Source organism: Hyla sarda, chromosome 2 (assembly GCF_029499605.1).
Source record: "Hyla sarda isolate aHylSar1 chromosome 2, aHylSar1.hap1, whole genome shotgun sequence".
In the NCBI taxonomy this organism is placed as follows: Eukaryota; Metazoa; Chordata; class Amphibia; order Anura; family Hylidae; genus Hyla; species Hyla sarda.
Window position 1 is genome coordinate 188,220,001 of NC_079190.1, and position 21,266 is coordinate 188,241,266.

General features: G+C 42.6%; 1 protein-coding gene across 4 annotated transcripts in view; it reads left to right on the top strand.

Moving 5' to 3' along the window:
• The window catches only part of LOC130355603 (ATP-binding cassette sub-family C member 5-like), a 136,237-nt gene that overhangs the window by 36,090 nt on the left and 78,881 nt on the right, over window positions 1-21,266 (top strand). For all 4 annotated transcript variants that reach the window (XM_056555951.1, XM_056555952.1, XM_056555954.1 and 1 more), the window contains 2 exons: window positions 5,187-5,519; window positions 10,027-10,098. In XM_056555951.1, the coding sequence (XP_056411926.1) occupies window positions 5,187-5,519; window positions 10,027-10,098 (405 nt within the window). The remainder of the gene's footprint in view (window positions 1-5,186; window positions 5,520-10,026; window positions 10,099-21,266) is intronic.

A 21,266-nucleotide genomic window follows, 5' to 3' on the forward strand; every position in this document is an offset into this window, starting at 1 on the left:
CCACGACATGCAGGTCCGGTGGGTGAATGGGAGCAAAAAAAATGTTGAAGATTAAGACGAGATGACGGTGCCTTCCATCGCTTTGATTAAAACTTGCCAGAGTAGAATAAAATCAAAAGGCAGTTTTTATTATAAAATGCTACTTAAAAGTTTCTAATCCGAAGTTTCTTCATCAGGCAGTGTGTCTTACAGATAAAAAGCACGCCAGCTTTAAATGTACAATGCTGAAGTGCTGCCGGTCACAAGGTCATGGGGGAGGAGGGTACTTTTACAGTATAATGAAAACATAAAAAATTGTTATACATTACAAATTGTGTAGAGATGGATATTAAATACATAATGTATGCTCAGGGCTAATGTTTACCCTGGATGGTGTACAGTAGTATATTCTGCAGCGCTGGAGTTCATTATTCTGCTGCCCACTATGTTCACAGTTCTACTGCGGTTAGGCTGTAGTGTAATTAATCTGTGTGGTCACAGATTGTTGGTCATTTGTGTGGCTGCAGGATGCATAGAGTTCACAGTATCTGGGTCATTAGAGGTTATGACCAGTGCAGGGTTTTCCACAATGTAGTGCGCACAGATTGAAATTGGGTGAGAGTTTGTTTTCAGCTTGTATCCATTTGTATATTGCTGTGTCACTGTTGCAACAATGTAGCTGGCGGCTCGCTCCTGCGGTGATGTAAGGAGCGGGCATCCCGTATTTATAACTATGAATGGAGTGCTGAAGACACATTATTTGGAGACCAATCTATGGTTAAGTTCCGGGCAATCGTGGTGAGTAGTAGTGTTGAGCGGCATAGGCCATATTCGAATTCGCGAATATATGGACGAATATTCGTCATATTCGCGAATATTCGCATATTCGTAATATTCTCGTTTTATTTTCGCATATGCAAATATTCACGTGTGCGAAAATTAACATATGCGAAAATTTGCATATACAAAAATTAGCATAAGCGAAAATTAGCATATGCGAAAATTAGCATATGCAAATTTTCGTATATGTCGAAAATTCGCACACCAGTTTCACATAGTAGTATTAGAGCCTTCTTACACCACATAAGCTGGAAGCAGAGAGGGATGATCACTGTGATGTGTACTGTGAAAAAAAACAAACAAAAAAAAACGAATATTCGTAATTACGAATATATAGCACTATATTCGCGAATTCGCGAATATGCGATATTCGCGAATAAAATTCGAATTGCGAATATTCGCGAGCAACACTAGTGAGTAGTGGGTGCTTTACCGCTATTGTCCGATAGGAGTGGGCATCCCGTATTTAAAGCTATGAATGAAGCGCTGGAGACTCATTATTTGGACAATCATTATTCATTGCCCCGAAATTAACCAAAGAGTGTTCTCCAAATAATGAGTCTCCAGCGCTTCATTCATAGTTTTAAATTCGGGATGCCTGCTCCTATCTGACAATAGCGGTAAAATACCCACTACTCACCACGATTGCCCCGAAATTAACCATAGATTGGTCTCCAAATAATGTGTCTTCAGCACTCCATTCATAGTTATAAATACGGGATGCCCGCTCCTTACATCACCGCAGGAGCGAGCCGCCAGCTACATTGTTGCAACAGTGACACAAGCAATATACAAATGGATACAAACTGAAAACAAACTCTCACCTAATTTCAATCTGTGCGCACTACATTGTGGAAAACCCTGCACTGGTCATAACCTCTAATGACCCATATACTGTGAACTCTATGCACCCTGCGGACACACAGTTGACCAACAATCTGTGACCACACAGATTAATTACACTACAGCCTAACCGCAGTTGAACTGTGAACATAGTGGGCAGCAGAATAATGTACTCCAGCGCTGCAGAATATACTACTGTACACCATCCAGGGTAAACATTAGCCCTGAACATACATTATGTGTTTAACCCCTTAACGACCACGGACATAAATGTACGTCCTGGTTTGGCTGGACTTCCCGCACCAGGATGTACATTTACGTCCTGTGTATGACCGAGAGCATCGGAAGGGTGCTCGCGTCATACACGGCAGGTTCCGGCTGCTAGTAGCAGCCGGGGACCCGCCCATAATGGGCGACATCCGTGATCGCGCGGATGTCCGCCATTAACCCCTCCGATGCCGTGATCAATACAGATCACGGCATCTGCAGCATTGCGGCACTTTGATTGGATGATCGGATCGCCCGTAGCGCTGCCGCGGCGATCCGATCATCCAGCATGACAGCCGGAGGTCCCCTTACCTAGTTCCGGACATCTCCCGGGGTCTTCTGCTCTGGTCTGTGATCGAGCAGACCAGAGCAGAAGATCACCGATAATACTGAGCAGTGCTGTGTCCTATGCATAGCACTGCACAGTATTAGCAATCAAAGGATTGCTATAGATAGTCCCCTATGGGGACATAAAAAGTGTAAAAAAAAAAAAAAAAAAAGTGGAAAGATGTAAAAATAAAAAGTAAAAAAAAGTGAAAAATCCCCTCCCCCAATAAAATGAAAATTGTCAATTTTTCCCATTTTACCCCCAAAAAGCTTAATTTAAAAAAAAAATAAACATATTTGGTATCGTCGCGTGCGTAAATGTCCGAACTATCAAAATATAATGTTTATGATCCCGTTCGGTGAATGACGTAAATGTAAAAAAAATTTAAAAGTCCAAAAATGCTGCTTTTTTGTCACATTTTATAAAAAAAAATGATCTAAAAGTTTTATATATGCAAATGTGGTATCTAAAAAAAGTACAGGTGACGGCGCAAAAAATTAGCCCTCATACCGCCCTGTATACAGAAAAATGAAAAAGTTATAGGTGGTCAAAATAGGGCGATTTTAGATTACTGATTTTGTACAAAAAGCTTTAGATTTTTTTTAAGCGGTACAAAAATATAAAAGTATCTGGCTATGGGTATCATTTTAATCGTATTGACCCACAGAATAAAGAACACATGTCATTTTTACCGTAAAGTGTACAGTGTGAAAACAAAACCCTCCAAAATGTGCAAAACTTTGGTTTTCATTTAAATTTCCTACCTAAAAAATGTTTTTTGGGTTCGCCGTACATTTTATGGTAAAATGAGAGGTTTCATTACAAAGTACATGTTACGATTCGGCAGGCTGGATGTGGATCCTCTGTGTCAACGAGGGATTGGCGTGGACCGTGTCGGTGGACCGGTTCTAGGGTTGCTACTGGTATTCACCAGAGCCTGCCGCAAAGCGGGATGGTCTTGCTGCGGCGGTAGCAACCAGGTCGTATCCACCGGCAACGGCTCAACCTCGCTGACTGCTGAGAAGGCGTGGGACAGAAGGACTAGGCAGAGGCAAGGTCAGACGTAGCAGAAGGTCGGGGCAGGCGGCAAGGTTCGTAGTCAATAAGGATAGCAGGAGATCTGGAACACAGGCTTTGGACAACACTAAACGCTTTCACTGGCACAAGGCAACAAGATCCGGCAAGGGAGTGCAGGGGAAGTGAGGTAATATGGACAGGGAGCAGGTGGAAGCTAATTAGGCTGATTGGGCCAGGCACCAATCACTGGTGCACTGGCCCTTTAAATCTTAGAGAGCTGGCGCGCGCGCGCCCCAAGGAGCAGAGCCGCGCGCGCCAGGACGTGACAGCCGGGGACCGGGACAGGTGAGTGACTTGGGATGCGATTCGCGAGCGCGCGCATCCCGCTATGCGAATTGCATCCCCGCCGGCAATGTCAGTGCAGCGCTCCCGGTCAGCGGGTCTGACCGGGGCGCTGCAGACAGAGGGACGCTGCGAGTGCTCCGGGGAGGAGCAGGGACCCGGAGCGCTCGGCGTAACAGTACAATTGGTCACGCAAAAAACAAGCCCTTATATGGGTCTGTAGATGGAAATATAAAGGAGTTATGGATTTTAGAAGGCGAGGAGGAAAAAACGATAATGCAAAAATAAAATTGGCCTGGTCCTTAAGGTGAAAATGGGCTTGGTCATTAAGGGGTTAATATCCACTGTGATCTCTACACAATTTGTAATGTATAACAATTTTTTATGTTTTCATTATACTGTAAATGTACCCTCCTGCCCCATGACCTTGTGACTCGGCAGCACTTCAGCATTGTACATTTAAAGCTGGCGCGCTTTTTATCTGTAAGACATATGCCTGATGAAGAATCCGGTCCCGATTCAAAACTTTTAAGTTGCATTTTATAATAAAAACTGCTTTTAGATTTTATTCTACTCTGGCAAGTTTTTATTAAAGCGATGGAAGGCACCGTCATCTCGTCCTAGTCTTCACCATTTTTTGGCTCCCAACAGAAAGGCACAGATTTTGTAAGGGGTCATTGCGCAGAGATTCACCCCTCTGCTTTGATAGTGAAGGTCAAACATATTGATGGAAAAATAATCAAAGGCATTTAATTAGCAGCACATAGCTGCTATTTACCCTCTTAATTCATATAGATGTAGTAGAACTTAATTTTTAACACATTGCTTCTGCATTGTCGTCTATTTTTTGTTAAATAAATAAATAATCAAATGACACAATTTCATGTGTTACTGTTCATCTAAGGTTGCATTTAGCTAATTCCAAGAATTAAAGTGTCCTTAACAAAAACTTTTTATATAATGTAGATAATATTATTTTATGTATATTTGTAATATACATTGGTTAAAGAATGGCTATATTTTTGTCCCTGCATCTATTGCATGTGTGTCTCTATGAGGAGTCCAAATATGGAAGGTAGGGCAGGACGAGCAGGACAGTGTGCACTAAGGCTCTATGACACACTCCTGGCTCACACCTCAGGATGATTGGCAAGCCAGGACCTGCACAGAGCCCTGCTTGTCCCACCCTCACTTCCTGTATTTGGACTCCTCATAGAGACACGCAGGCAATAGCCACAGGGACAGCATTTTTTCACCCAAAAATATACAAATTTTTTTGACCAATGTATATTACAAATATTTATATAATGGTATTATCTACATTATATCAAAAGTTTTTGTTGACGACAGGTACAATTTACTAGATCAGATTGTTTGTTATTTCCTGATTGAGAGTGTACATTAATTTTACAGATTATTTTACTAATATGCTCTGTAAATCTACTAAAATCAACCGAATAAAGGAACATTTTTAATATAGACAAATTGTACATTATGTATTTTATATGTTTGTTTTGCTTACTATGTTGTTTTATTTGTATTTTCTTTTTTTCTTTATTTTAAATAACAGAGATTATTCTTAATGGAAGAAATTGATACTAAGAATAATGAGAAAATAGAGCCCTATTCTGTTGTTGAATTTCGAGATGCATATTTGACGTGGAAGTCAGCAGAACTGGATACATGTAAGGATATGAAAACTCATACATCAGAAGATCAAGCAGCTAAAAGACAACTTATTCAGCTTCATTCGGCAGATCTGACAGATAAATGTTTAACTAATGGAAATCCAGTTATCTATACTTCTGAAGCAAAACAAACTTCGTTTTCCACTAATAGCTTGGCTATTCCTATATCAATGGGTTTACCTGTACTACACAACATTAGCTTTTCTCTGCAAAAGGTAATTTATGTTATTTAGTATATTGCCCTATCTTCTATCACCTTTTGTTTGTACAGTACTAATATGCAAATTCTAACATGAGGTGAAGAGTTTCTACCAAGAACTTAACATCATAAAAAAAATGGTAGCATGAAGGCAGTTCATCTTATGGAAAGACACAGCCCTGTCTATAGAAGGTCTCACAGCTGACAATGTACGGTAAATCAGAGCAAAAAAATCAAGCCATGAGGAGGAAAGAAATGGCTGAAAAGTTCAGAGACAGGATTGTGTGGAACCACAGATCTTGAGAAGGGTACATAAAATTTCTCTGCACTAAAAGTTCCAAAGTAATACACGCTGGGGATCCACTTGTGTGAACATACCCTCTGGTTCAGACTCTGGAATCTCCAGACAGAAAATTTCCGTCTAGAGATTCCGAGTGCGGCCAGCTAGGACCCACAGACATTGCAGTCCCCAAAAGACTGAAATGTGTTCCGCGAGTATATCCGCCTGAAGAATTAGCAACGCCATTCTTCAGGCGGATATTTTAACCCCTTAAGGACTCAGGGTTTTTCCGTTTTTGCACTTTCGTTTTTTCCTCCTTACCTTTTAAAAATCATAACCCTTTCAATTTTCCACCTAAAAATCCATATTATGGCTTATTTTTTGCATCGCCAATTCTACTTTGCAGTGACATTAGTCATTTTACCCAAAAATGCACGGCGAAACGGAAAAAAAAATCATTGTGCGACAAAATAAAAAAAAAACGCCATTTTGTAACTTTTGGGGGCTTCCGTTTCTACGCAGTGCATATTTCGGTAAAAATTACACCTTATCATTATTCTGTAGGTCCATACGGTTAAAATGATACCCTACTTGTATAGGTTTGATTTTGTCGCACATCTGGAAAAAATCATAACTACATGCAGGAAAGTTTATACGTTTAAAAATGTCATCTTCTGACCCCTATAACTTTTTTATTTTTCCAAGTACGGGGCGGTATGAGGACTCATTTTTTGCGCCGTGATCTGAAGTTTTTATCAGTATGATTTTTGTTTTGATCGGACTTTTTGATCACTTTTTATTCATTTTTTACTGTTATAAAAAGTGACCAAAATACGCTTTTTTGGACTTTGGAATTTTTTTGCGCGTACGTCATTGACCGTACGGCTTAATTAATGATATAATTTTATAGTTCGGACATTTACGCACGCGGGGATACCACATGTGTTTATTTATTTATTTTTTTTACACTGTTTTATTTTTTTTATGAGAAAAGGGGGGTGATTCAAACTTTTATTAGGGAAGGGGTTAAATGACCTTTATTAACACTTTTTTTTAACTTTTTTTTTGCAGTGTTATAGGTCCCATAGGGCACGGAGCAGTCATTCGTCGATCGGACACCGAGGAGGCAGGTAAGAGCCCTCCCAGTGTCCGATCAGCTGTTCGGGACGCCGCGATTTCACCGCGGCGGTCCCGAACAGCCCGGCTGAGCAGCCGGGATACTTTCAGTTTCACTTTAGAAGCGGCGGTCAGCTTTTACCGCCGCTTCTAAAGGGTTAATACCGCACATCGCCGCGATCGGCGATGTGTGGTATTAGCCGCGGGTCCCGGCCGTTGATTAGCGCCGGGACCGACGCGATATGATGCGGGATCGCGGCGCGATCCCGCTTCATATCGCTGGAGCCGGCGCAGGACGTAAATATACGTCCTGCGTCGTTAAGGGGTTAAAGCTGATTTTCCATTCACAAATTCTGCTTCAAAAATTCATTGGTGAATGGAAAACCTATTCACTATACTACACATTTTAGTAAGCAAAATTTCTGCCTGCAATTTCAGAGCTTAGGCTAGGTTCACACTGCGGAATCTCTGGGCTGAAAATGACCGCCCGGAGATTCCGAGTGCGGCCAGGAATGCGCGGACACTGCAATCTCCAATAGACTGCAATGTGTTCCGCGAGTATTTCCGCGTGAAGAATGAGCAGCATTCACTAGAAGAATTCACTAGAAAGCGGAATTTCTGCCTGCAATTTCAAAGCGAAATTGCAGGCGGAAATTCCGTAGTGTGAACCTAGCCTTACTGGTTCACAGTCCACCTGCTTCCTGCAGGACACAAACAGCCTGCCCAGGTATGGGTGAGGTCATGGTCCTTTTCAACCTTGTTTTTGGGCTTCTCTCCAGTGCCTTCTAGCCTCACACTGTAAGGGCTCGTTCACACTGGCATATTTAATTTCAAACTTGCAGTGTGTTTCTTGCAGCGAGTTTGAAATTAATTCAGCTTTTTATTTTTATTTTTTGGCAGCAGAATCTAAATCTCTGCTCCGGAAAATCCGCCACAAACCTCATTGACATTTCAACAGTGCAAATCCTCAGCTGAAAATCTGCTGTGGACAGCCTGCCCTCTTTCAGACTCGCAGTGGAAAACACGCTGCCAGTTTGAAAGGTAATACTCTTGTGTGAATGCACCCTGTGTACACCCTGGAATATTCCGCACAGACATTACGCTGCAGCAGAGTCCCATTCATTTCAATGGGATTCTGCTGCACTGTGCTCAGGGCGGAATCCCCATTCTGGCATCCGCAGTTAGACTTGTCTATTATTTTTGATGATTACGCTTGGAAATGCATTGCTCTCTATGAGACAGCCCATTTTCCAGAGGTCCTAGCACCCGCTGGTTCGTGCAAATGTGCATTCCTTGCATTTTTGTCTGTGTGAACCAGACCTTGGGAACCCTTTCATACATTGGAATTTTTGGCTTTTAAAAATTCCCACCTGACATTCCGTAGCATCAGGTACTGGCAGAAGAAGCCGGAACAAGGATTGCTCAGAAATGTGCCATTTCCATAGATGGCAATGCGTTTCCGCAGAAAGAATAAACATGTTAATTTTTTCAGCCAGAGTCCAGAATAAACATTTTTTCAGATGATTCCTTTTGGAAAATCCGGATTTACCGGATTCCTTTTGGAAAATCTGCTGTGTGAATGGGCCCTTCCTTATGTCAGAGTGGCCATGTTGATACGTGTCGAGCACCAAAAGTGACTACATTAGACTTGTGAGCTTAGAACTGGACCTTGGAGCAGTGAAAGAAGTTGTCCTGATCTGATAAAATATACTTTCTACATCATGTAAACAGCTGGGTTCAGCTGAACATTTGCATGTTGCTTACTTGGGGAATATTAGGCCAGTGGTTTTAATGTTATATCTGTTACAGTCTTATTTACCGTATATACTCGAATATAAGCCGAGTTTTTCAGCATGATTTTTCGTGCAGAAAACGCCCCCCCTCGGCTTCTACTCGAGTGAAGAAAAAACGCTTCTGGCTTAGCTGTGAGGTGATGGGCCAGGCCATCCATCTTCGGCCATCTATGCTGCAGGGACCGTACAGTGGGGAGAGTTAGTCGTTCCGGGCTGTCCATCTTCACCGGGAGGCCCTCTTCTCCGCTCCGGGCCGGCCCCGAACTAGAGACGCTGCATTGACACCACCGTGCAGGGACGTTCATGTGCATAGATGTCACTACGTCTGCTGCGCACGTACGTCCCCGCGCGTCAACGCAACGTCACTAGTCCGTGGCCGGCCCGGAGCGGAGAAGAGGGCCTCCCGGTGAAGATGGACACCCCGTAACGATTAACCCTCCCCACCGGATGGTCCCTGCAGCATAGATGGCCGAAGATGGACGGCCCGGACCAGCTCACCCTTCCTTTCCACCAAGAAAGCAACAACTGGGGAGGTGAATAGAAAACAAAAGGGGGGGTCTGGATGATGATGAAGGAATGGACAGGCGGTGATGATGAAGGGGGGATGATGACGAGGGGGATGATGATGAGGGGGATGATGACGTGGGTGATAATGACAGGGTGATGATGACGGGGGAATAATGACAGGGTGATAATGACAGGGTGATGTTGATGAGGGAGATAATGACAGGGTGATAATGACAGAGTGTTAATGACAGGGTGATGATGACAGGGTGATGATGGCGGGGTGATAATGACAGGGTGATGATGATGAGGGTGATAATGACGGTGGGTGATGATGACGGGGGTGTTAATGAAGGGGGTCTGGATGATGACAGGGGGGGATGATGACATTGGGGGGGATGATGTATTTCCCACCCTAGGCTTATAGTCGAGTCAATAACTTTTCCTAGGTGAAATTAGGGGCCTCGGCTTATATTCGGAACGGCTAATACTCAAGTATATATGGTACCTTAGGACTGGACTTTGGTTTATCAAAGATGATATAACTTATGCTTGCTCAATATTGTAGAGACACTTATATGAATCTGTTCTGTGGAGTATGTTGTTATTGTGGGCATCCATCCTCGTATACTTCAAAAACCTTTCTTGTAGGGTATCGTTTGGATTCTTGTATATTTAGTGCAACAAAAGTAAGGATTTGGCTTCATCTTATATCTATGAATAAATTGTATATACTTCAAATTATTGTCATTTTCACATGAATCAGTTCACATATTTATCGCTGCATAGTTTACAGAAAACTTAATTTCTTAAAAATTGTATTTCTGCAGGGCAAACTTGTAGGAATCTGCGGGAGCGTTGGGTGTGGTAAAAGTTCTTTGATATTATCTGTTCTAGGTCAGGTATGTATCATTACTTATTTTCTATTGGAACATACATCTGTTTAATGGGTGAATGAGTGATCTATAAGTTATTTGTTCCATCTGTCTGGTCTAAATCGTCAGTTATACTACTTAGCAATGTTTAAAGGTAGTTTTAGAATGGAGTACCTAGAGTTCACCACTAAAACTGACTATGGGGCCAACCTTGCAGTTATAGGCAAATATTACCTGTTCATTTTAAAGAGAGCCCGTTAATGCTTTCCCGCTACCTGAACCACAAGTCATCGAGGAGGTCCCCAGTGGCTTCTGTCTGCCTCACCAGCCTGAATTCATAGACCTCCACCTATATGCATATAAGTAGAGAGCTGTATGGGGGTGAACTGTCACCTCATGGATCCCCCCGTGTGCAAGCAATACCTTTTATAGATGAACCGCCCACATACAATATAATGTATTTTTTCTACTGTACAGTCTGCAGAGGGTGATAGTATTGAGGTTTCACACTCCTGTCACGCTTACACAGCCTGTACATGCAGAGATCTCTCTGTGACAGGAACATGGTGACACCACACTCCTATTGGAATTAAATCATCATCCAGAAGGGAGTTGCAAAGCTGACGCTGCCTGTCTCACTGATGTACGGTAACAGGGAAGGTGGAGTCTCTGAACTGATTCTTCCCCCCAGTGTGAACAGTGAGTACAGGCTGTAAGTGTAGGCAGCACAGCAGTGAGTACAGGCTGTAAGTGTAGGCAGCACAGCAGTGAGTATAGGCTGTAAGTGTAGGCAGCACAGCAGTGAGTATAGGCTGTAAGTGTAGGCATCACAGCAGTGAGTATAGGCTGTAAGTGTATGTTGATGCAGTACCCCTGTACAGTACAATACATTTACAGCTTGTAAGTTACAAAGCAGTGAATTGTGATTTGGCGTTGCACCCTCCCCCAGCGGGTGGTACCTGGGCCCTTCCTGAGAGTGATAGGAGTGTGATTATAGCAATCATAATTCTATCTCTGGGGTTGATTGCAATATAACACATATTATAAAAGTAGAATAGTAAATTCAGCTCTGGTGGTAATAGGAGGATGACATTCTGTAACAGCAGAATAGTGCTTTCAGCTCTGTAGGTGACTAGAGTATAAGATATGATGTAACAGCAGAATAGTGACTGCAGCTCTGAAGGTCACTGGAGGATAAGACATGATGTTTCAACAGAATAGAGAGTGCAGCTCTGGAGATGACAGGAGGATAAGACATGATGTAACAACAGAATAGTGAGTGCAGCTCTGGAGATGACAGGAGGATAAGACATGATGTAACAACAGAATAGTGAGTGCAGCTCTGGAGATGACAGGAGGATAAGACATGATGTAACAACAGAATAGTGAGTGCAGCTCTGGAGATGACAGGAGGATAAGACATGATGTAACAACAGAATAGTGAGTGCAGCTCTGGAGATGACAGGAGGATAAGACATGATGTAACAACAGAATAGTGAGTGCAGCTCTGGAGATGACAGGAGGATAAGACATGATGTAACAACAGAATAGAGAGTGCAGCTCTGGAGATGACTGGAGGATAAGACATGATGTAACAACAGAATAGGGAGTGCAGCTCTGGAGGTGACTAGAGTATAAGAAATGATGCAAAATGTAGCTTGCATGCTCCCCGATCTTAAAGGGGTACTCCGGTGCTTCAACATCTTATCCCCTATCCAAAGGATAGGGGATAAGATGCCTGAGAACACGCTCTGGGGACTGATTACAAACGGGGTGCCGCGTGCATGATCCCGGGGGTCCCCAGCGGCGGGACTCCCGCGATCAGGCATCTTATGTTTCAGCACCGGAGAACCCCTTTAAGAAGCAGCAAATTCAGGGTGCCCGAGTGCCCAACCTGTCAGTCCGCCCCTGGATCATTCAAGGCTGGTGGGGCAGGGAAAAGAAGCCTGGGACTGCTCAGACTATAACTTTATCAGACCCCCACCAATCAGAAGAACAGTAGAACGCTTTATTTCCATTATAAGTCTATAGGGCAGCAAGACAAAGATCACTACCACACGCTTGTCCATGCTCGTTGGGGAGTCCCAAACCAAGCAAGATGTTGGTGGACATTTCCTTAGCATGTGTGCCACATGTAATTTTTTTTCCTAGGGCTATGTTCACACGTGGTATTTTCCTCAGTATTTTTTAACCAAAACCAGGAGTGTAACAGACAGAGAAAAAACTGTAATGCAAAAATCCACCTTTTTCTATGTTAGCAAAGTCTTGAGCAAAATACTGACCAAAATACTTTAAACTGTCTTATCCATGAATTACATGAAAAGCTTTTTGTTGGATTGGCCTCCATGTAATTTTACATGTATCCTGCAATGGTTGTGACAAGGGAAATTTCTAGTTAGATGTGGGTTTCCCCAGTGGTTGTCAAGACTTAGAATATCCAGATCCAGAAGAGGGTTGTCTTCATGGGACAAACCTTTAAAGTGTCCCTGTCATTAAAAACAAGCTTTGACATGTTTCTCAGACATGTGAAAAGTTGATAATCTCCCCGGGTCTCACAGACCTGCTGTGAACAGGATATATATATATATATATATATATATATATATATATATATATAAAAAGCAAAATCATCAGTAGTTGCAGTATCTTATAATACCTTTTTTATTGGACTAACAAGATTTTGTAGAGACAAGCTTTCGGGATTCCTCCCTTTATCAAGTCATAAGCATTTCTGAGCTCACAAGGAGAAAACACAGGTTCTATCTCACAAAATATGCAGGGGTTAAAACAACATTAGTGGAGAATGGACATTAAGTTGGGCCATAAATTGTATAGCTATAGGACGATAGATACAGATAAGGATGAGGAGGGGGGGGGGGGGGGCTGGAGAGCAGAGGTGAGAATGGTGGTTACGCTGGACAGACAATTTTACTATAGAGCCATAGACTGAAGATAAGACTAGACAGGGGAGGGGGAGCAGGGGTGTGATGGTGTTAGAGCAGGGAGAGGGTAGAGAGTTTAGCAAAGGTTATAGGAAATTTTGATAATGGGATAAGAAGCTTAAATCCACATTAAGTCCTCTGTTCTTGGAGTCATAAAGAACTATCATTTTGGCTTCAAATGTCTTTCTTTCCTGGGTGTTCTTGAAGTTTCCTTTCTGGATCTTGATTTTGAGGTCCTGTAGGGAGTGACCTGTTTGGGTGAAATGGTGTCCAACTGGGGTGCAATAGTCCTTTTCTCTATGGTTGTTGATGGACGATCTGTGGAGGTTCATCCAGAGAATGTAGTCTACATGATACAATGCACCAAGTGTGACCTGGGATGTTACATTGGTGAGACCAGTCAGCCACTCAATAAAAGGATGAACCTCCACAGATCGTCCATCAACAACCATAGAGAAAAGGACCATTGCACCCCAGTTGGACACCATTTCACCCAAACAGGTCACTCCCTACAGGACCTCAAAATCAAGATCCTGAAAGGAAACTTCAAGAACACCCAGGAAAGAAAGACATTTGAAGCCAAAATGATAGTTCTTTATGACTCCAAGAACAGAGGACTTAAAGGGGTACTCCGGTGAAAACCTTTTTTCTTTTAAATCAACTGGTGGCAGAAAGTTAAACATATTTGTAAAATACTTCTATTAAAAAATCTTAATCCTTCCAGTACTTATTAGCTACTGAATGCTACAGAGGAAATTCCTTTCTTTTTGGAACACTGAAGACATCACGAGCACAGTGCTCTCTACTGACATCTCTGTCCATTTTAGCAACCATACATAGCAGATGTATGCTAAGGGCAGCATGGTGGCTCAGTGGTTAGCACTGCTGCCTTGCAGTGCTGGGGACTTGGGTTCAAATCCCACTAAGGACAACAATAAATAAAGCATTATTATTATTATAATAACGTCAGCAGAGAGAACTGTGCTCGGGATGTCATCAGAGAGCATTCCAAAAAGAAAAGAATTTCCTCTGTAGTATTCAGCAGCTAATAAGTACAGGAAGGATTAAGATTTTTTTTATAGAAGTAATTTACAAATATGTTTATCTTTCTGCCACCAGTTGATTTAAAAGAAAAAAGGTTTTCACCGGAGTACCCCTTTAATGTGGATTTAAGCTTCTTATCCCATTATCAAAATTTCCTATAACCTTTGCTAAACTCTCCACCCTCTCCCTGCTCTAACCCCATCACACCCCTGCTCCCCCTCCCCTGTCTAAGTCTTATCTTCAGTCTATGGCTCTGTAGTAAAATTGTCTGTCCAGCGTACCCACCATTCTCACCTCTGCTCTCCAGCCCCCCCCCCCCCCCTCCTCATCCTTATCTGTATCTATCGTCCTATTGCTATACAATTTATGGCCCAACTTAATGTCCATTCTCCACATATGTTGTTTTAACCCCTGCATATTTTGTGAGATAGAACCTGTGTTTTCTGCTTGTGAGCTCAGAAATGCTTATGACTTGATAAAGGGAGGAATTCCGAAAGCTTGTCTCTACAAAATCTTGTTAGTCCAATAAAAAAGGTATTACAAGATACTGCAACTACCGATGATTTTGCTTTTTGCATCACTGGACTAATACGGCTACTCCTAACTAATCTATATATATATATATATATATATATATATATATATATGTATATATATATATATATATATATCAGGAGATATAAGCCGGGAGGTCTACCCAGCTGGCAGGCAAATCCTACCTTTTCTCTGCATAGACGTCTAGGCAGAGAAAAGGTCGGATCTGACGGCTGGCTAGGGAGTGGAGTGCATAGCTGCCAGTTTCCCAGGTTATATTTCATGAACACAGAGGGTCCCAAGAATGAGACCTGGTGACATCAACAAGCATGTCTAAAAATAAAAAAAATTTGGCATATGATACAGCGGGTAAAATAAGATTTGTAATTTACTCCCTGTAAAAAAAAAAATTTATGTCACTTTTATGGCCTTATAAATCTCACCACTAGGGGTCTACCTTCTGGTCCAGACTGCACTCCGTCTGCTCAAAAGCACAGACTTTGGTCTCTTGCTGGACTGGCAGGAGACAAAACCCAGGAAGTGCAGTCTGACTATAGGCAGTGAATAGCACTTGCTCTCTGCCTGTTTCCTACACAGGCAGTGAGTGAGTGCTATTCATTGCCTATGGCCAGACTGCATTTCCTGAGTGCAGCAATAACATGCAAAAACTAGACGTGGATGGGTGTATCTGTCGGCTTCTGTTACATTAGCTATGTTTCACATACTGTTTGTGTGAACTAAATACACACAAAACATATAGTGAGAAAAACACTTAAACAAATGTAATACATTTTAAAATACATTTTATATATGTAAGGTATGTAATGTGGTAGTGAGAAACTCCCATTTAATGACAGGTTAACTGTTGTCACATTTAGCTTTATTATTGATAGAAAAGAGACAAAACAAGGTGAAATACTGAACACGAGTCCAAGCAAACAGATTAGTACAAAGTCACTTTGTCCTTGAGCAGCGATCAGCTCAATCATGAGATTAAACATTCCACAGATAACAGGAAATATGCAGATTTTTTCACTAGTTATTTTATATTAAATAGTACATAGCTTCTACAGGGGGGGGGGGGGTATGCATGATTTTCACATGGGGTGGGGGTGCTGGGGGGGGAGGGCGTTAGCATAAGAAAAATAATAAGGACTATGCTACACCAAGACCACATTTTTCCACCACATAGTGATTGGATGATACCACCACACCATGACCACACATTGCCATCATAACATTACTAAATAAGGCTACATTCACACATAATGGCCCTCATTTACTAAGCTAAAACCAACTAGTTTTTGTTGGGTTATTTTGGCGTATCTAGTGTCTGTGACATGTCTGCACCAGTTTGCACCAGAAAAATCTGACAAACCCCACATTGCATTGTGAAAAGCCAAAAAAGGGATGTGATCTCACTGGAAGGAGGCATTAACCCAAAAAGGGGCATGGTTTTACAACTCGACCAATTTTCTATGGAATTTAGAGAAAATCCTGTGAATAAATGTCTGGAAATTTCCACCTAGAAAAAGCTGATCAGAAGATTTTCCCATAAATCTGTGAATCCCCATAGTAAATAGAGAGAAAACCTACAAGTCTGAAACAACATTTCACACTAGTAAAAACCCGACACTCTTAGTAAATGAGTAAATTATTGTGCTCAGTATTTTTAACCAAAACCACCATCCAGTGACTCTTAGGTAACATTATATGAACATAGTCATTTATTTTCTCTTTTCTTCCTCATCTGGCTTGAAGTACCAAGATGACTTTTTTCCAGCCACACTCTTCCCACCTATTCTTCACCCTCTCCAGAAGCATTGCATTCTGAAGACCCTTTTAACCCCTTAAGGACACAGCCCATCTTGGCCTTAAGGACACAGCCAATTTTATTTTTGCTTCTCCTTTTTTCCTTCGTCTTCTAAAATCCATAACTTTTTTTATATTTCCATTCACAGACCCATATGAGGGCTTGTTGTATGTGTTACCAGTTGTGTTTCGTTTTCACTCTTTACACCTTACGGTAAAAATGTTATTATATGTTTTCTTTATTATTTGGGTCAATACGATTAAAATGATACCCATGGTTGCATACATTTCTATTATTGTACTGCTTTTAAAAAATCTCAAACTTTTTTTTCCAAAATCAAAATTTCCCTATTTTGACCACCTCTAACCATGTATTCAGGGATGTGTGAACGCTGATTTTGCGCCATGATCTGTAGTTTATTTTAGTACCCCTTTTGCATATATGTGACTTTTTGATTGCTTTTTAACCCCTTAAGGACCAGGCACGTATGAGTACGTCCCTGCGCCCTGGGTCTTAAGGACCAGGCACGTACTCATACGTCCTGGTGAATTTCGCATCCCACCGCTCGCCGGGCGGGTTGCGAAACCGGACGCCTGCTGAAATCGTTCAGCAGGCGTCCGAGGCAAATACCGAGGGGGGTCCCGGGAATCGCGCGGCCGATCTGCAGTGATTCCGGGCATTCGGGCCAGTGGTGACCCGATGACCCGGAACTAGATGGTGATCGGCGATGTACGATACACCGCCAATCACCTGCCGTTGCTGGGGAGAGGTGACAATACTGTCACCTCCCCAGCAACGCTACTTTTGGCCGGCAATCGTCTGACCAATAGAGGCAGAGGAAGGGTTAACGGTCCCTTCCCGCTGCTGCACCAGCTCTCTGTGTTCAGTCAGTGGGTGCAGCAGTGAGGAGAAGACCGTGGATCCCCCCTCGGAGCTCCGGAGCCCCCTCACCAGCCTTAGAATAGGGACAGCGGATTGCAGGGACAGGTAGGAGTTAATAAAGTTAAAAAAGTTTTTTTTTAAATGTCCCCCCCCCCCAACCCCCTAATAGGTCCCCAAGGGTCCTATTAGGGTCTGATCCCTGACCCCAGGTCCTATTAGAGGTTCAGGGAGCTGCGTGCGCCATCCTTTTTTTTTTGGCCGCAGCTTTTTTTTCATTCTTTTAATTTAAAAAAATCCCCCCCTGACCCCCTAATAGGTCCCCCAGGGTCCTATTAGGGTCTGATCCGTTACCCCGGGTCCTATTAGGGATTCACGGAGCTGCGTGCACCACCTCTTTTTTTTTTTTGGGCAGCAGCTTTTTTTTTTTTTTTTTCTATTACTGTTGTACACTTTTTACAAGCACCAAGCACCACACACTACATACAAATTTGGGGATTTTTCCCCAAGAAAGGATGCAAGTTACCACAAAAAATTACCACCATGTTAAAGTAGAACATGTCACGAAAAAACAATCTCGGAATCAGAATGATAACTAAAATCATTCCAGAGTTATTAATGTTTAAATTGACAGTGGTCAAATGTTCAAAAAACGCTCTGGTCCTAAGGTGTAAAATGGCCTGGTCCTTAAGGGGTTAATACATTTTTTTGCAGTTTGATGTGACAAAAAAGCAGGAATTTGGGCCTTTTTTAATTTTTGTTTATGTTTACGTCATTCACCATAGGGGATCATTAACATTATATTTTTATAGTTTGTAAATTTACGCACGCGATAATACCAAATATGTTTATTATTTATTGTTTTTTTTTACAAAAAAATAAAAATAAAAGGGTAGCTCCCACCATCCTATTTTTTTTTCTGTCCCTGCCTATTGCCAATCTATCCCTAACCCCCTCCCTGCCCTTAATATTTTTACATATTAAAAATGCCTTCCGCCCTTAGTTCATCTACACAGGGTGCCTCCAGCTGTTTCACCACTACAACTCCCAGCTTGCCCTGACATCTATTGGCATAGTATTGAAACAGCTGGAGGCACCCTGTGTAGATAAACTATTAGTTACATGCGGCCCTAGCCCGTCCCCTCCGTCTCCCTCCCCCCGCGCCATACCCCGTTCCCTCCATCACAACCCCCCCCCCCCCAATGCGCTCGCTCCCTGCCTGTCTGATCAGTCCTTTTTCAGGCGTGACGTCACGCCAGGCTGCAGCCGGCCACTAGGAGGGAGACCCCTAGTGGCCGTTTTTCAAATGTAAATTAAAGCATTTTAATTAACCCCTTAAGGACCGGGGGTTTTTCCGTTTTTGCATTTTCGTTTTTTGCTCGTTGCCTTTAAAAAATCATAACTCTTTCAATTTTGCACCTAAAAATCCATATGATGGCTTATTTTTTGTGCCACTAATTCTACTTTGTAATGACGTCAGTCATTTTGCCCAAAAATCTATGGTGAAACGGAAAAAAAAAATCATTGTGCGACAAAATTGAAAATAAAACACTGTTTTGTAACTTTTGGGGCTTCCGTTTCTACGTAGTACATTTTTCGGTAAAAATGACACCCTATCTTTATTCTGTAGGTCCTTACGATTAAAATGATACCCTACTTATATAGGTTTGATTTTGTCAGACTTCTGGAAAAAATCATAACTACATGCAGGAAAATTAATATGTTTAAAATTGTCATCTTCTGACCCCTATAACTTTTTTATTTTTCCGTGTATGGGGCTGTATGAGGGCTAATTTTTTGCACCGTGATCCGAAGTTTTTAACGGTACCATTTAACTGAATTTTTTTGCGCGCACGCCATTGACCTAGCGGTTTAATTAATGATATATTTTAATAATTCGGACATTTCCGCACGCGGTGATACCATATATGTTTATTTTTATTTACACTGTGTTTTTTTTTTTTATTGGAAAAGGGGGGTGATTCAAACTTTTAATAGGGGAGGAGTTAAATGATCTTTATTCACTTTTTTTTTTTCACTTTTTTTTTTGCAGTGTTATAGGTCCCATAGGGACCTATAACACTGCACACACTGATCTTCATCATTGATCACTGGTTTCTCATAGGAAACCAGTGATCAACTATTCTGCTGCATGACTGCTCATGCCTGGATCTCAGGCACTGAGCAGTCATTCGGCGATCTGACAGCGAGGAAGCAGGTAGGGGCCCTCCCGCTGTCCTGTAAGCTGTTCGGGATGCCGCGATTTCGCCGCGGCTATCCCGAACAGCCCGACTGAGCTAGCCGGCAGCTTTCGCTTTCGCTTTCAGCCGCGAGGCTCAGCTCTGAGCGCGCGGCTAAAGGGTTAATAGCGTGCGGAGCCGCGATCGGCGCTGCACGCTATTAGAGGCGGTACCGGTACGTCCTTGGTCCTTAAGGGGTTAAAAAAAAAAAAAAAAGTATATTAGAGATATGTTGTAGTACATAAGTACTACAACATATCAAAAAATAAAGTTGGTGACAGTGCCCATTTAATTTTTATTTTAGAAAAAAAATGCACTTTAAAAAAAAAGTTTTTTTTACATTTATTTTAAACTTTTTTTGTCCCCATAGGAGACTATTTATAGCAGTCATTAGATTGCTAATACTGTTCAGTGCTATGCATAAGGTATAGCACTGATCAGTATTATTGGCGATCTTCTGCTCTGGTCTGCTGGAAGGCAGATCAGTGCAGAAGACCCCCGTAGATGGACGGAGGCCTGTAAGGGGACCTCCATCCACCATCTTGGCTGATCTAAGTGCCACACTGCCGCAGATGCCGTAATCTGTAATGATCACAGCATCTAAGGGGTTAATGGCAGACATCAGCGCGATCGCTCTAGCTCCTGCAGTTGCTTCACAGCCACGCAGTAAATGTACAGCGCTGTGCACAAAGTATTGCTATGCAGCGCCATACATTTATGGCCCATGTCCTTGTGGTGTCCCGGTACCGCATCCTATACGGTACCTGTGTAGAAGTCCCCATAGCCAGAGTCCCTAGGACGTCCGGGTTCGTCATATCTAGTCCACCCCTTGTCACCTCTCATCTAGGTATTACTTATCTAGCAGTTATTTAGGATTTATATAAATATGATTGTACAAATGTATATAAATGGCTAATTACCTGTACGGAGTGTAGCAGGACCTGCGGGTCACGTGATCAGGTAAACTCTATGGTTTTTAGGCTTAAGGACCTTTGGAGGTCCCTGTGACGTATTTTACCCATCACTCCCTGTGACGGTGAGTGACAGTTGCTTGGACCAGTAAAAGGCGGCCCTGCCCCTGCCCATATTAGGGAGCGGTGGCCATTACTCTCTCTCTTGTTCCCGGGCTGTCAAACGAGCAGGATCTGCGCAGCTGTCTTCCGCAGTGAGTTAGGCCCGAGCCTTGCGGCAACGGCTGATCTATTCAGAATCGTGAGTGTAGCAACCCCTAAGCACTCTGCAAGATCACCGGACCTTATCTATCCCCTAAATCCGGACGGATCTTCGCAAATTACCCTAAATTCTCAGACTATATCAGAAGTGAAGGTCCGCAACAACTGTCAGTCATTGAACTATATAGAGGCTGTATTCCTGAGACTGTTACTGTTCATTGGATGTACCGCAAGCATTTAAGTAAAGTTATCCAAGTTCAAGTACCTTGTGGACCTTCAGTCATTTTATGCATGCACCTATCGTTACTGGGAAGGGCGGCGATAGGCTGGAGAATTACCTCAGCATACTAGCCCTCAGCCTGGCGTCACGAACTATAGGGTTAACCTTAACCCCTCATCTACCGAAACAACACCCCCACTACCATACACCCCCCAAGGGCTACCACATCCTTATCCAGGAATAGAGGGTTATCCAGGAATAGAAAAAAACAGCTAATTTCTTTCAAAAACAGCTCCCCGTCAGTCTCCAGGTTGTGTGTGGTTTTACAACTTTGCTCCATTCACTGCAATG